This window comes from Corvus cornix, chromosome 3, assembly GCF_000738735.6.
Source record: "Corvus cornix cornix isolate S_Up_H32 chromosome 3, ASM73873v5, whole genome shotgun sequence".
Taxonomy (NCBI): domain Eukaryota; kingdom Metazoa; phylum Chordata; class Aves; order Passeriformes; family Corvidae; genus Corvus; species Corvus cornix.
The window spans coordinates 13,817,914-13,834,332 of NC_047056.1; the positions used below are offsets into that span (position 1 = coordinate 13,817,914).

The following is a 16,419-nucleotide window of genomic DNA, read 5'->3' on the forward strand; positions in this document are numbered from 1 at the left end:
CCCAGGTGTGCCTGTCTTACCGCTCGAACTTTTATGTCTAAGCTTGTTGATATCTAATGCAAATAGCTTTGTAAAGAGAGAATCTGAGCTCTTCAAAACCTACTGATCTTCTACATGAGCATTCTGGTGAACTTACTTTGTAGATATCTGATTAGGGTCAGACAAATACTTGGAGAAACATGTTTTATTGGGGCAGGTTAGCACTGTCATCAAGGGAAACACTGGATGGCATAAGAAAGCTGTATTTCTGCTCAAGGGGGCACATGATTGTATGAAAAGCAAAGGTGCCTTTAAGGACATGATTTAGTTGTGGGCTTGGCAGCATTAGGTTTGCATTAAACACACGGCTTAGTGGTGGACTTGGCAGCATTATGTTTATGGTTAGACTTGGTGATCTTAGAGGTCTTTTCCAACCTAAATGATTCTGTGATTTCTATGACTCTCTAGAAATGGTCAGTTCCACAACGTTTGCAGTGAAGTAGAGGATGAATTGAGTTCCCTGTATCACAGTGCCTGTTGCTTTTCCAAAGGTGCTGTGATACAGGGAAAGGCACTTGTTGTCTCAACTCAGTCCATTGTCCATTGCCAATAAAATCAGCAGTTTTTAAATCCACCAAAAGTCTCTCAACATTGGCCAATCCTCTTTGCAGTACAGAATAGTGTCTAATTACCTTCTGGTAAGTGAAGGAACCTAAGCAGAAGTGACTCAAGGAATTCTCTCCTGAACTTCCTTTGCAGCACATTTGATTTAACTCCTCATTGTAAAGCGTGGCCATGAGCTCAGCAGTCTGTGGAGGAATCTGCTTAGGCCAGGCCATACGCTCTGTGAGCCACCAGGTGTCTGTGCAGTGGTTCTGTACATCTCCACCAGCTCTGGCTCTCAGTGTCTCTCTCCTATGGTTTTATGGGATCCAGGCTCCTGGGGAGTGTACTTGGCTGGTTTTGTCCCCCGCAACTGGCAAGCCATCATAAAGGGGGTGGCCAGACCATGGCTTTTGAGATGCAGGTAGTTCGTGAGCAGTTCAAATGCAGCTCCCAGTCAGTGCTAAACTGTGGAACTTGTAGCCCTGAGTGACTGCCCTGCCTGGGAGCCTTCTGGGTGGTAGGAGCCACCAGGTGTAGGAAGAAGTCAAGCCCACCAGTGAGAGGTGCTGAAGGAGATGCTGCTGCATGGCTCAGGGATGTGGCTGCATGCCTGAACAACTGCTCAGCAATTACCAGTGCTTTATCTCTCTTATATAATTTCCTTTTCTAAGTAATGGGAAGTGGGAACTGTCGGAGTTCAGGATATTTTTTTGTCTATTTCTGAGAGTCTATTGTAGTGTGGGCTGTGTCCTTATTAGGATTTTGGGTGCTGATCTCAATACTCACATGTCAGCTTTTGAAACTTTGCTTATGTTAAATTATAAAGCAGAAGAAATGAGTGCTTTGTTTCCAGCAAGAACTTTTTGCTCAGCCTTGATTGATAACTTGAGCAGGTTTCTGCCAACACTTTTCGAGTTTTCCTTAATTCCTGTTCTCTCAGTGGGCCTGTGTGGAACCAAACTAGGCTGTGGAGAAGGTGGATGTGGTGCTTGCACTGTTATGATATCCAAGTATGACCCCTTTCGGAAGAAAATCCTGTATCCTTTGCAATCTGAACTCTGCAACTGAGAAATAAAATGGGGACAGATCCAGGTTCTTGACATACCAGACATGGTGCTATTAAAAAAAAAAAGTTATATAATGAATGTTTCTGCCAGAACATAGTTTTTCACTTTCAGAACGTAAGCTCAGAAGGCTAAGATAAGAAAGTACTTTTCTTAGAGCATTGCACAATGCTGATAGGGAACTATTTCTTTGTGCCCTGCAATACCTGCACTGATTCTAATGTAACTTTTTCCTGTGAGAATCCAAATAATGATTCCTGTGATAAAATCATAAAATCTTCATTGTTATTGTATTGTGACAATCATCTGGTTTCTGTACGCCAGCAGATATTAACTTCTTTCTCTACTTGTATTGTAACCTTCAGAGTTATTTCCTGAGACAAAATTTCCTCCTGTTCTCACTTTAATTTATTGAAAGGGGAATCAATGGAATCAAACAAAATTGGGAAGGGAGAGAGGATGAGACAGAGAGACAGGGCCCAGTTTATTTTTACTGTGGGGAATAGAAAGCGCTGAAATCTTTCATATATTTGGAATAATTCTTGGAGATGCTTTAACTTGGATCATCTAACTGAGTGGTTCTGCTCAACTACATGGCCATGAATAGGATATCTTTAGGGTCATTATTCTGTCTTGATAGAAATGAGATGAAATAGCTAGTTCTTGTAAGAGTTTTGGGAACATTATTCTCTTTTACCTTCAGTCTAGACTTTTTCCCCATGTTAACCATCTAGAAACAGCTTTCTAGGTAAAAGGCTGAGAACTCCAGGTTCTTATGTAACTTTGCAAGTGTCCAGCTGTACAGCATCTTGGTATTTGTAGTCTGCCCCTATAAATTACCTATAGGAGTTCTGTAGCTTAATGTGCAACAAGGATGTTTAAAGTTGTTATTTCTAGGTGAAAACCTATGATGTATGCCCATTTCAAACTTCAAGTGAAGTTGATGAGAGCTTCGGATGACCAGGTGCTATAGGATTTGGCTTGTAACTAACACTTATATCACATCTATTTAAGTGCTCCTATTGTGTCCACCGCTGTAGCTTCCAAGTACTCTTCAGTGCTCCAGTTCCCTTTTCCCTTTGCTGAGCAGCACTGTCAGATGAAATGACCTTAATTTACTATTTTAGCCACCATACTGCCAATGCTTGTCTCTTCCCTGTCTGTGCCCTGCATCACGTAGCTGTAACTACTGTTGAAGGCATAGGAAACACAAAATCCAGGCTGCACCCGGCCCAGGTAAGCTATTAATACTGGTAACTTTCAAACCCTCTATGCACGTTTTCATATGTTAATTAAACCTGTCTCAGGGCACTGGGACCTCCACCATAATGCTAAATCCACGAGGCTGACTCTGAGCAATCCGTACTTTCAGGAATGGCTAAGTGACAGAATCAAACTCCTGGGCCAAGGCTGCAGCTCTGTTATGTGCCTAACAAGTTAACTGGTGCTATCCTGGCTGAATTGCCAGTGCTTTTGTTCTAGGGCTACATGGCTATATGGGTCCACATCCTGGTCTGGGAAGGCTGATGTTGTGGGGAAAGCCAATATTATGACCTGGAGCTAGGAAATCTGAGATAGGTTTGGGCTCTCCTATGGCCTTCCACAAATGGCCTTGGTTTCTGATCTTGCATAGTTAGGTAGTACTCCCCACAGTAGTGAAGTTAGGTTTGGTTCAGCAACGTTTCTGGAGTCCCAAAATATTCTTGGTGAGAAAGAGTGATGGGAACATGAAGTCTTGCTCTTGTGGCCAGGTGTTACAATGCAGCCTCGCCTCTCTTTGTCAGAGACTCTGCTCCCTTAAGGTAAACTGTGATTCACCTCGGTTTGCCCAGTGGGTGGGACTTGTGCCAGTATCTGAGGAGTAAACAACAAAGTGAAAAATAAGTTACATGTGCATGACTGGATGGCAGCCAGTCTGACCTTCGTTTATTTGTCTTCTTTTCCCTCCCCTCGCCTGAAGATTCTGACAGCTAAGTTTTGAAATTCAAACTCAGGTCTAAGCAGGTAGCCCCAGCCTTCCTAGCACAGTAAATCTAAAGAACTCCTGATCTCGCTGGAGGCTTCTAGTGGCCTTCAGTCACATTTTGATTTGAAGCCTAGATGCAAACTTTTCAGGCTGCTCTTTTTTTTGAAGTCTGTCTCACAGATTAATTGACCAACTCATCAAGGAACATCTTATGATAATCTTAGCTCCTCTCGTGAGATTGTTTTTAATAGAGATATTACAGAAACAAGCACAACAATGAGCTCACCTTGATATTATGGGCTAATGGCAGTTTTTACTTTCTCTCAGGAGAGAATAGCAAAAAGTCATGGATCCCAGTGTGGCTTTTGCACTCCAGGCATTGTCATGTCCATGTACACATTGCTTCGGAACAACCCCGAGCCCCACATGGAGGACATCGAAGATGCTTTCCAAGGTAAAACACACAGCCCTGCAGAGGTGCAACCTGGTCTGCTTTTATTACATCTGCTTCACCCAGTGGGATGGAGGTGCACCATTATTTATTTAATGTATTTTGTTAAAAATAGATGATTGTTGTTGAGGTTAAGAAGTAGCTTTTCCACTAGGAGACCAGTCAGGTGCTATGAAGTGAACATTGTAGTTCATAAGCAAGGGCAAGTGGCCTCAGTCTGGCATTAGGAACCCACTAATTTTAACAGCAGAACAAAAGGTGGCCTGTCCCTAAGGGGCTTCAAAGAGTGTCCTTCTTTATTCATTGCTGTCACAAGAGCCTGCAGAGGTGACAGAGAATGTGTGGGTCAGGCAACCTCAAGTCAAGGACCAAGACAGCAACATACAATGATGGAGTGGGGCAGAATCCAACTGTGTAAATCCTGTGAGAGGCTGCTGTTGTTGCTGAGGTTAGAGTCACTACTGTGCTTCCAGCAGTGAGCTGAGAGGAATGATGATGCAGGAGAAAGCAATCTCTGTGTAATTCAGGAGGCAGACTAGTTGGTATACTGATAAGACTCACACAATTGAGATAAATGAATACTGAATAAGACAGATTGAATTTGTTCTAAATGAATTTCAATTTAAATTTCAACAAAAAGGGATGGTAGGCTTGTTGCAAGGTTCCTAATGAAATTTTCCTCCTCCCAGTTTTTTCATTAGCTGTATCAAGATTTGACAAGCTTTTGTGAGAAACAATAAAATGTTCTAAAAGAAGAGAATTTTTTAGCCAAATGACACTAAATCCTTATCCTTTTGCTCTGGTAATGCAGGGAACTTGTGTCGGTGTACAGGCTACAGACCCATTCTGGAAGGATACAGGACTTTTGCTAAAGTAAGTGGCCTGTTTTAAAAAAACCTGGAAGGTTGGCTGTCTTTCTGTGTTACTGAAACACACCATGAGCTCAAATGGGGAGGAAGGAAATACATATGCTCCAACAACCCAGCTCCAGCTCTTGACCTCTTTGTATGTGATTCATGCATTAATAATTCAGAAAGACCAAATCCTTTACTCACTGCACTTGCTGGTAGACTTGAATAAAGTCCACCTGATGGTCACTTTTTGGATCACAGATAATCAGACTCTATAACTCTTTTCCATAAGTCTTGGAAAAACTCATCCTCTCTGCATAATACAGCTTGCAGCTGATCCCTGGTGTGGACAAAGTGTAAAGGTATGGTGCACAGTTAGGGACATGCTGTGGAGGAATCTGGTGAGGAATTTGCTTTCTTGAAAGATCAGTTGCAGAGCAGGAATAGTTCTGGAAAAAAGTTGAAGTCACTGTTGTACAGCTCTTGCCCAGAATTCTTCTGCTGCTTTGGGTGAGGTGTGAAGTTTTGCCATAAATTTTCTCTAGTCCCTTTGTACCTGGAAGAGTGCTGGAGGCTGTGAAGAAGAGTAGATCATTATGTACTTCAGTGATTACCAACTACTCCCGGGTCTACACTGGTATTAAATATCAAAAGAAAAGAATTTACAATGATGCCCATTAATTTCATGTTATTATTTTATTATCCAGAATTGCAATCAATGAAAGAGAATACAAGCAGGTGTGAGATCCTTTACAAATTGTTGATAGATCCAGTTAATAAAAGCCTACTTGGATTTCCAACAGGCTTTGCACAGTGTCTCACCAAAAACTTTTAAGGACAATATGGGCTAAGAGGGAAGATCTCTGTATGGATGAAAGATTGGTTAAAAGGCAGGAAATGGCAAGTAGGAGAAAATGGTATATTTTTGCAGTGAAGGGAGGTCACTGCTGTGGAGTTCTGCTGGGACCTGTGGTGGGAAGCAAGGCTGTTGCAGCTATCCCTAAATGTGGTTGAAAAGAGTGTGACTAGGGGTATGAGAAAATAAGCTAACAGATATCAAGTTAGTCTGGGTAGTGAAGGCAGGAATTGGCTTTGAGGAATTTCTGAAAGACTTTATGAACCTGAGAGACTGGAGAATAGAAATGGATACAAAATTCAGGGCAAATACATGCAAAGCAACTTATGGAGTGAAAGGCAGTCATTTCACATTTAAAATGTAGGCTGTGAACAGACAAGTTTCCATGCGGGAAGGTGATCTTGGAGGTCTGGGAGGCAGGTCCATGGAAACATCAGCTCAGTGCTCACTGGCAGTGAGAACAACATTTCAAAGGGTAGAGGACAAAACAGAAAACATTGCCATGGCTCTTCCTGCACTTGAGTACTCTGTGGAGTTCTTCTCTCATCTCTAACAGGGTATAGCAGAATAGGAGAAGATTCAGAGAAATGGAACAAGGTTCACATCTGTGGCAATCTGACTTCCAGACAGGGGAGCACTGAGTGCACCTCAGCCTCAAAAAGAGATGCCAGGAGAGGAAGGGACTCTACATAGCACATACAGTGGTTTCTGTTGAGCTTTAGTAGAGATCAACAAAATTGTGATTAGCAGGTGGAATGTGAATAGGCAACTGCTATTTCCTGCTTCTCCCAGTAAAAGAGCATTTCAAGAAATGAAACTAATAGGAGTCAGATTGAAAATGAAGGCAGATGATCTGCCTGGTGGTATTGTATGTGCTTGTCCCTTTCAGTCTTCTCTGGGTATCTCCTCACAGCTCCAGAGGTACTGGTTGAATGGTCAGAATAGCTCCAAAGCAGAGTAAGAGGTTTACCAGTAGAGTGGGCATGACCTTGTCATCACACTGCAGGATATTGCAAGAGAAACACCTACTTGCCTGGCACCTTTCATCTCCCACTTCTGCTTTGGATGTAATTAATGTGGGATCAATTTCTCTCAAAAGGGGATCAAGCCTACTTTGTTTCCTTGGAGTCTGCACTTTTTTTCTCAGTACAGTTTTTGTTCCCACAGGATGTGAATTGCTGTGGTAGTGTTGCCAATGGCACTGGATGCTGTCGTAGTGGGAGGGAAAATACCATGGTAAGCTGAATGTTAAAACCCATAACCTCGATTTTCAATATAGCATTGGAGCTTTGATGTATTAGCCACCTCTCTGGCTCTGCTGTGGTGCAGACATTCAGAACTCTCTGAGCTGTTTTCAGTGTCTGTCTCTTGGAAAATGCTGGTTCTGTGTATGTCCTGTTTAGCATGGATGGCCATCATGAGATGGGTTTTAAAACAGTGATGTTCCTTCTGAGTCTGCAAGGTGCAACCCTCCCGTGAAATAGCACGGTGACAGCTGTAAGCAGTGTGTTACCAGCTTCTGGTGCATTGAAGTGATGCATCTGTCTGTGAAAACAGATCTGAATTCCCCACTATGATCTTCCCCAAACTTTGCTGTCCAATGGTGAAGTAATTTCCTCTCTGTTCCAAAACTGTACGTTTGGAACCTTTTGGAATATCTGGAGGGAAAAAAGTTAATCACATTGTATGTACCAGTCTAGGTAAAAAACAAATGAAGGGATGGAAAGAAGAAATTGGTGCATAAGGTAGTGCGAATATAAAATGAATTTAGGAAACACAGAATATAATGAAATCCATTACCAGAAATTTCCAGGAAATTTCTGTGGATTCTTTTTTAGGAAGCATCTAGTGTTGTATGGAATATTCCAGCAATTCAGACTGCTTGGAGTCCTTTCATTCAAGCAGTTTATTAATGAAAAAGAGGACTGCAAATTTATGAAGTTCAGGGATTGATAAAAGGGAAGGACTATATTCTGTGAAAGTTGCAATGTTCTGACTTTGTTTAGAATAGCTGAAGTGTGCTTGTTTCTTCTTCAGAATGGGGGCTGCTGTGGAGGAAAAGCCAATGGTCCAGGCTGCTGCATGAATGGAAAAGAAGACAGTGTGGTAAGGTGCCTCTCAACTATTAGATTTTTCTTTATTTCTGATGCTTTAAAATCTTAGATCTGACTTCTTGTATGCCCAAGCCCAGTGTTTTTATTTTAACAATATTTGTGCAAAGCAGTTTAGACTAGTTTATATTTTATGGTCAGAAGAGCATACGTCAGAAAAGGTATCTTTGACATAATTTAACATGCCACTGTGAAAGGAATGACACTTTTGATTGACAAAAACATATTAGTGTGTTCAGGGTTGAGGCTTCTGACAAGACAAGCAGGGGAATCAGAAAAATATGACTGAAGAACCTTACATGCTGAATCAGGTGGCATCATTTTGCTGTGTTTGCCATGTTTTGCTCTATGAAATAGTAACAGGGATTTGAGTAGAAAGAGGAATGAGTTATGGTTGTATGTGGAGAGCTTTCTCCTCAGTCACTAGCCATTTGCATTTTCTCTGTCACAGACAATGACATCCTCCAGCCTGTTCAATTCTTCTGAGTTCCAGCCACTGGATCCCACACAGGAGCCAATCTTCCCACCAGAGTTAATGGTAAGTTCATTCAAAAAGAAATAGCAGTGATTTGTTGGCTTTGTTGTTCTGTACAAGGTTTGAGTGACTCTGTCCTGAGGAAATGACAGGGCAAAAATGGCTGCTAATAAAAGAAAATGCATGGGCATGAACCCTTCCCTGTTTTATAAAACAGAAGGTGTTTCAGCCAGGGTGGTTTAAAAGAAATATGCAGGCCAGGTGCCTGCTCCAGCTGTCTGGCTTTCCTCTCTGGTTCTCACCATATGTGCCTCTGCTCTTGGGTTGCCTTCCTTTCCAGTCACTGCCTGTCTGGGGGTGGAACAGTTGCTAAAATCCAAATGTCAATTTACTAGGTCAGATGGGAACTTCTACATCAAATATGGATATATCTGAGCTTGTCTCCCTGTGTTCCCTTTATAGTGTAGGAAGAGAAGTAGGAACTACAGGATGTAGCTGAATACATCCCAAATAGTTGACTTTTCAAAACACTTCTCTCACCATAGCAGGAGTAAAAGTTGGTTGGCTCACAGTGACATTAAAAGTTAGATGAGATTAGTTTCTCTCCATGTTTCATTCCTGTCTTTCCTGGGGATCCTTCCCCCTAAGCAATGTGTCCCAGCGAGGAATCTAATCCAGCACATGACGCATTTACAGCTTCCTTCACACTTAACAACAACTGAAATTCAGTCATTAGTTCCGCTGCTGTATCCAGCTCAAATGTGTCATGAGCTTCAGCATGAGTAGGTTCTCTTAGACCATAGCATGAGATATATTCAGCTTGAGATAGGGCTCCTCTGTTTCTTCTCCAAGATGTTCTCCTGCCCAAGGGTTGATCTCACATTTTCTTCAGTCACGGGATGAAGTAGTTAAAAAGGGAATCAGAACCTGGCCTACCAGGTAATTGCAATTCATCAGTGCTAAAGACTGACATTTTTGGATTGAGATGAGAATGGAAAACCCATTGAAGCAACTGAAGCCATGGGCATCAGCCAGAACCTTGGTCAGATGGATCCTGCTGGCACAGATCTTGCTAGGGAGATGTGGCAGCAGGATGCACCTGGCAGTATCAGGAAGGGAGAACTTTTGTCAGCATGAAAGACTTTCATCACTGCTAGCAGAAGGATGGGGAATGGCAAACTGCCAACAAGTGTGGATATCCCAGCCTCCCTATCAGTAACTCAGCTGAGATGGAGCCCAGTGTGGCACAGGCATGGGCAGCATGTGAGCAGGGATTCTTGGCTCCATGTAGAGGCTGAGCTCTATCTGAATTCCCTTCTGCAGACTCAGAGTAACAAGCAGCAGAAGCAGATGTGTTTCAAAGGCGAGCGTGTGATGTGGATCCAGCCCACAACTCTCAATGAACTGGTGTCTCTCAAATCCCAGTACCCCAATGCCAAACTCGTTGTGGGGAACACAGAAGTGGGTAAGAGAAAGAGCTGATACTTATTATGAACAGTTGGAAAACCTTCCATTAAGTATTTTGTGAGAACACTGCAAATGTAAACCTCTTTCATGTCATTGCTGTTAAAAAGCTATTTATTTTTCAGGTTGCATGTAGGAACAGATTTTCTTCTCAGGTAGATTAATCTCACAGTGAATGTTTTTCCTCATTCTTTGCTGTGTCAGGTGTAAAAAAGGCTAATCCAGATCCCTGAGCCTTTGTGCTATTTTGTGGAATTTTGAGAAAAGGGGAGTGACACAGCATAAAATATCCCCATAATCAATTGAATTCAGTCGTGAAAGCTGCATTTTGAAGGACTTCAGTGAGCAAACTCTCAAGACTTGAAATCTTACTGTCTTCTCGCACCAAATAGATAGTCCTGCAAACATAAGTGCTGAGGAGGAAAGTTCAGACATATTTAGTAATTCTGTTGTCCTGAGCAATTAGTTAATGAAATAATTCCTAAGTGTTGTAGAGTTCATTGTATTAATTTTTCTTTCCTGAAGATGTTATGTACAAGAGTAGCCATGTTATACAAGTACCAAACAGCATCTTTTCCTTAAGGTATCGAGATGAGGTTAAAGAACCTGCTGTATCCAGTGATAATAGCACCAGCATGGATCCCTGAAATGAATGCTGTTCAGCACACGGAAACAGGTGAGCAAAAAAGAGGCAGAACACCTGCGAGGTGAGTGGGGACTCCATGGAATAATAAAGAGGGTGTGAAGGAAAATCCCCAGACTAAAGATTGCTTTCTGCATGCATTATAACTTTCCCATGCAGGAAATCCAGTGAGTGACATGTAAAAAAGGTGAGCTGGGGATGTTTAGCCTGGAGAAATGGAGGCTCAGGGGTGGCCTTATCACTCTCTACAACTACCTAAAAGGAGGTTGTAGGAAGGTGGGGGTCAATCACTTCTCCCAGGTAACCAGTTACAGGACAAGAGGAAATGGCCTCAAGCTGTGCCAGGGGATGTTCAGATTGACATCAGGAAGAATTTCTTCACTGAAAGCATGGTTTAGGATTGGAATGGGCTGCCCATGGAGGCGGTGGGGTCACCAACCCTGGAAGTGTTCGAGAAATGACTGGATGTGGCTTTTAGTGCTATGGTTTAGCTGATGTGGTGGTGTTCAGCAGAGGCTGGACTCAGTGATCTTGGAGGTCTTTTCCAACCTTAACAATTCTATGATTCCATTTCCTTTAGCTTTGTGATGGAAATGGGTCAACCTTACAAATAGAAGTACCTAGGACAATGTAGGCCCAATGTCTGGTATGGTTTTTGAAGTGTGGAAACTGAAAAGGAGTTGGAGTTTGCTTCCCAAAGGACAAACTAATACCTATAGGAGGCGAATATTGTTAATAATACACTGATGCAAAAGGGTGATGGGTTACTGTCAGGTGGGAGACAGCATCAGCATGAGCTGTGGCTTAAAGGTGAATTTTGTTCAGAGGATGTGATGTTTACAGGCAGTGCATTCTAAATAGTCTGATATAACAGAAGGTCGAGTTAAACTCAGTGGCATCTAGGCTTTGCAGACACAGTTGTAACCATCCTTCTGTACCTCAACATTTTGGAGAACAACAATTCTTTTCCTTTGTTTGTTTACAGGGGTCACCTTCGGCGCTGCCTGTACCCTGAAGTCAGTAGAGGAGGTGATGAGAAAAGCGGTGGCAGACCTTCCTCCATACAAAACAGAGGTCTTCCAGGCTGTCCTGGAACAGCTGCGGTGGTTTGCAGGGCCACAGATCAGGAATGTTGCTGTAAGTGACTCGGGAGCCCCAGGGGCTGTAGTTGAAAGCTCAGTCTGAGGAGCTGCCCTGCCTCGTGCCGTGCTGGTGTGCCCTGTGCTTCTCACATGAGAGCATTTGCAAACCTTGGGAAAGAAACCAGCACACAAAAATCAACCCCAGAAACTGGTGGGGTCTCAGCTGATGTCTGTGCTGCACTGATGTCACACATCCAGCAAGCAAGGGAAACATGGCAGTCGACCAGGTCTTCCATTGCTGTTATCACCGAGTGGGGGAAGCTATTGTGAGATTTGACTAATTTAACAAAAAAGGTATTTAGAGTGCTGGACAAACTTCAAAGAAGCAGATGTGTGTATTATTGCCATGACAACTAGGGCAGTCATAGTGTTAATGTATCAGATCTGGCAAATTTTCCTCTAGTTTTAAAGGGGAAGGTGTGTTCAAACTCCGTGTACTCTAAGAAAAAAATATCAATCAAGCAGTTAAATCAACCTACCAAACAAGAACTTTAGTTTCATGAGACATTGTGCCATACATCTGTATTGGAGCCAAAAACCTTGGGTTCCTGACTGGTACTGAAAAGACCCTTTATACTATGATGGATATTCCCTTAATGGCAGCTACAGTCATTGAATTTTGGTATGGTTGTGCGTACAAGGTTAGAGCATAAGATAGTCTTGATGCATTAACCAAACACTGTTCTAAATCTGTTTCAGGCAAATGTTAATATTGTCTGAGACAGCAACTGATTTTGTGGGCTTTAGGTTTTCCCAATTAATTAAAGGCCAAAAATTGCTTAGATTTTTAATATTTATCTGGTGCATTATTTTCACTCTAGGCTATTGGTGGGAACATAATGACAGCAAGCCCAATTTCTGACTTAAATCCTGTGTTAATGGCAAGTGGAAGCAAACTTACTTTGATATCAAAAGGTAAGTTACATTTCCCTGTGGCACTGAGGGGAGTGGGATAGTCAGAGTCCTCTGCCATGGGTTGTTAGGTCAGGCCAGAACTTGAAAGTGGAAATTAACATTATTAGTCTGAGTCTTCGGTGTTTTTACCCTTTTTGAGGCTAAAGTCCTAAAGCTAGGTCAAAGGTTGGCTTGCTAAAGAGTTTTGAACTTCTTTGCCAGATTGAATATCTGGTACTGCCTATGTACTTACAGATATGTCCTTGTGAAGAGCTGGTTGAAGATGTGTATTAATGAAAAAGAATAGGCATGAAATAGGCATGTCACTATTGTACTTTAGTCCTTCTGGTTTGTTCAGATAAAGACTGAAGCATATTATGTTTATCTATGAAGAAAGCCAAGCATCTGAGTTGTTATTTATTCTTAGGAATAATTTTTTAAAATAGGATCCTTGAAGTAAGTGGACCATCTGATCACTGAACTGAGTGCTGGTTTGTGTGTAGGCCATGGAAAGGAGAAAAAGGGCAATTTCATTGGACTGTTGGAAACTGGCTCACCTGGAAGCTCAGATTTAATCAGATAAAGAAGGAAGGAGGTCTCTTTAATCAGTTCCTGTGCAGAGAAAATTTAATATATAGGCAGAGGCTGCCATAGATTCCATAAATACCAAAGTAAATCTGAGAAGTTCTTCCTGATTTGGTGAAAAAGGAAAATTTGTGGAAAAATGAAATCAGATATCATATGAAGAGTGATTTGTGTAGGTTGAAGGCTTTTTCACACATATTTTCACACATATTATTGCCATTCTTCATTTATTCACCATTGATGTCTCTTTGCTCTATAGAGGGCAAAAGGACTGTCACGATGGATGAGAAGTTTTTCACCGGGTACAGAAAGACAATAGTTAAGCCTGAAGAAATACTTCTCTCTGTTGAAATACCCTACAGCAGGAAGGTAAGCTTGTAAGAAAAAAACTTCACTGTCTGTGGAGCTAAAATGCTGTTATTTGAGTGTTGTTTTCAAAGTTAGGCACCTTTTTCCTGACTGACCTCCAAATGCTTATGTAGTCCCAAGTGGACCAGGAAGCAAGTGAATTATTTGGAGAAAATCTAGCAGCACGCTATTTTTGACAAGCAAGGAGAGCAGGGCTCTATGATAAAGTATGGCAAGCCCAAGAATTTTTCTAGTGCAAGAAAGACAAATTTCACTTTATTATCTGAAGCTTTTTGAGTGCATTTGGTAATGATGAAAAGTATCAAAGTGATGTTCCCAGAGGTAGAAGTTCAGAAGAAGTAGCACAGAAAAGATTTTAGCAGCTCCTGATGTAGAGTGACGTTAATGTGCCAAAGATTCCTGCTTAATTTCTGTGAGCTGAAACAGGAAAAGAAATGGGGAAAAGTCCATATGGGTAAAAGGGAAGCTCAGTTTCTGCATTTTGTCTTGCAAGATATAAACCACAGGGACTGACAATTAGGGCGTGCAACTTCAAATGAGGCTGCAAAACCTGCTTCGAACAGAGCAATGAGTGCTACTCTGCTGTAGCAGCATAAACCATAACAGAGTGTCTAAGAAGTAAAACCCTTCTTTTTCCTTTAAGGCTGAGAACATCAGACTGTAATTTTATGCTTGTGAAGGTATTTGCCTTCTTAGGGCTTGTGGCCCCAAGTCATAAGATGCAAGGATTTGCAGTATAGCGACACATTTTCTTTATAAATGGAAAACACAGATTTACCTGAAATACAATTTTATTATGGGACAGAACTAATAAATGCCTTGTCTATCCTCTCAAATTTTTCTATTTAACTACTAAGGGAAAAAATTATTTTATTTAGGGTGTTTTCCATCTATTTCTGAGTGATCCTTCTTTGGTCTTGTGATAAAAGCATCGCTTTTTGCCAAAATGAGAAACACACTTGAGGCTGCCAATGGAAAACACCGTATTCCTCCATCCATGTGACAGTCACATGGCAATTTCACAAACCAAACAAATGCTTACAAGCAGGGGCAGTGGCTTCAGCCCTAGGTTATATGCAGCTCATTGATCTGAAAAACTAAAACAACTTTTGAACTCTCAACTTCATGGTTTCTTGGCTGATCTTTGCTCACAAGTAGGAAGGCTGAAGTTCTTCAGGGCAAGTCTGAAGGTGCTGGCATGTGGCAGGCAAAGTTTTCTGCAACTGTGATTTCCTCATGAATGGAAGCAGGGCTGTGTCAGCACACAGCTAGATAGAATTTTTTGGTTTATCTTTGTTTGAGACTGATGTTATGCCTTGCATTCATGTAACTTGTCACACCAAGGGTAAGACTGGCCGAACAACAGAAAGAATTAACATGCTCTGTTTTTTACCAAGAGACCCAGGTAGGCATGGCAGCTGATGGGATGGTTCACTTACATACACTCCTAGTGAGGAAAGGTTGTGAGTGCCTTTCCTCCCACAGAACTCTGAATCAAGAAAATTAAGGTGTCTTGTGAGGAGAGAAGGCAAATATTGTCGTCTTGTTGCAATCACATTATTGGAAATCTCTTGATTACGCAGTAAGAGAGGAGGCTGCTTTTTCTCCTCTTTGAAAGCTAATTGTTTTAACAAGCAGAGTGGCAGAATGTCCTCACTGGAAGGATGCTGTTGATGCTCCTCTGCTATTGTCTGCTGGCTGCTGAGTAATTATTTGAATTTAGGAAATGAAGCACACCCTTCAGTTATATCTGCAGTAACAAGTCCTTGATGCACAAAAGGGGCCTCTTGTGAAACTGTTCTCATTGTCAACAGAAGAGAAATTGTTCTATCCAATAATGAAAGAATTGCTGTCCACTTCAGATTAGAAGCAATTAATGGAGCAGACTGCTGTTCTGTGTGCAGTCACTTGGCTGAGCTATTAGAGAAGAAACTTGTCAGAAAACTCTCCAGAAGGGCAGTGCAAGGACATCAGATCTGATTCCTCTCTTAGTCTGCAGGGTGCCTGAACAGCAATTTGTCCTAACCTGCAGTACAGGCAAGAGGACTGACCATGCTGTGACTCCAGGGTGATGCTGTTACACGTGTGTCCTGGTAGAGTGTTAATCTCATATTTACTGCCACTCTTCATAGGAGAGCTGCTGAGTTTTTTGTGCTGTAGTAGCTGGTGCATTTACAAGAATTTCCTCTCTCTGTGGAGGCCAGGATAGTAACTGAGAATTCTATTTGCAGTTAACAGATTGAATTTTTCTGTTTTTATTAATTTGTCTGGTCTACTCTAGAACTGAGTGATATTTGTGATTATTGATTTCAGTTCTTGCAGATTTCAAAGAATTCTGAAGGGAAGGGGTTTAGGATATGGGTTTTACTGATGAGACTTCCAGCTTAGCAGCCTGGGAGGAAGAAAAACTTGCTGAGAAACTGTAATTTTGTTTATGTACAATCAAACTGTCTTGGTTCTTCCTCTTGAGATATGGAAAAATGTGACAGGTATGAGCAGATCTCTGTCAAAGCTTCTTCCCCCCCCAGTCCTAGGTTGGCTAATAACTGATACTGAACTGATACATTAGAATTAATCATTGAATTATGTGAAAATAAACAGTACTGACTCAACAAACATGTCCTGCTTGGCCCTGCACAGTGAATCAACCAGATACTGTTCCCTGGAATAGCTCGTTCATGTAGAGATAGGTTAACAGCTTGTCCACATTTATACGCCAAAGCATGCCAAGGTAGAGAATAAAGAAATATTTTCCTGTCTTCCAGGGTGAATATTTGTCAGCTTTCAAGCAGGCTTCCCGTCGTGAGGATGACATTGCTATTGTGACTTGTGGGATGAGAGTCCTGTTCCAAGACGGCACAAGCCGAGTGGAGGAGATAAAACTAAGCTATGGAGGAATGGCTCCTACCACTGTCCTGGCTCTAAAAACTTGCAAGGAACTCACTGGCAGGTAGGAGTTTTTC

At 41.9% G+C, this 16,419-nt stretch overlaps 1 protein-coding gene across 1 annotated transcript in view; it reads left to right on the forward strand.

The window, feature by feature from the left end:
• XDH (xanthine dehydrogenase) overlaps window positions 1-16,419 on the forward strand; it is a 48,529-nt gene that overhangs the window by 8,641 nt on the left and 23,469 nt on the right. Inside the window, exons 3-15 of the mRNA XM_010393502.4 lie at window positions 1,526-1,622; window positions 2,777-2,885; window positions 3,943-4,069; window positions 4,878-4,939; window positions 6,941-7,009; window positions 7,811-7,879; window positions 8,336-8,422; window positions 9,683-9,824; window positions 10,407-10,499; window positions 11,452-11,603; window positions 12,430-12,523; window positions 13,347-13,456; window positions 16,222-16,406. Coding sequence (XP_010391804.4) covers window positions 1,526-1,622; window positions 2,777-2,885; window positions 3,943-4,069; window positions 4,878-4,939; window positions 6,941-7,009; window positions 7,811-7,879; window positions 8,336-8,422; window positions 9,683-9,824; window positions 10,407-10,499; window positions 11,452-11,603; window positions 12,430-12,523; window positions 13,347-13,456; window positions 16,222-16,406 — 1,396 coding nt within the window. The remainder of the gene's footprint in view (window positions 1-1,525; window positions 1,623-2,776; window positions 2,886-3,942; window positions 4,070-4,877; window positions 4,940-6,940; window positions 7,010-7,810; window positions 7,880-8,335; window positions 8,423-9,682; window positions 9,825-10,406; window positions 10,500-11,451; window positions 11,604-12,429; window positions 12,524-13,346; window positions 13,457-16,221; window positions 16,407-16,419) is intronic.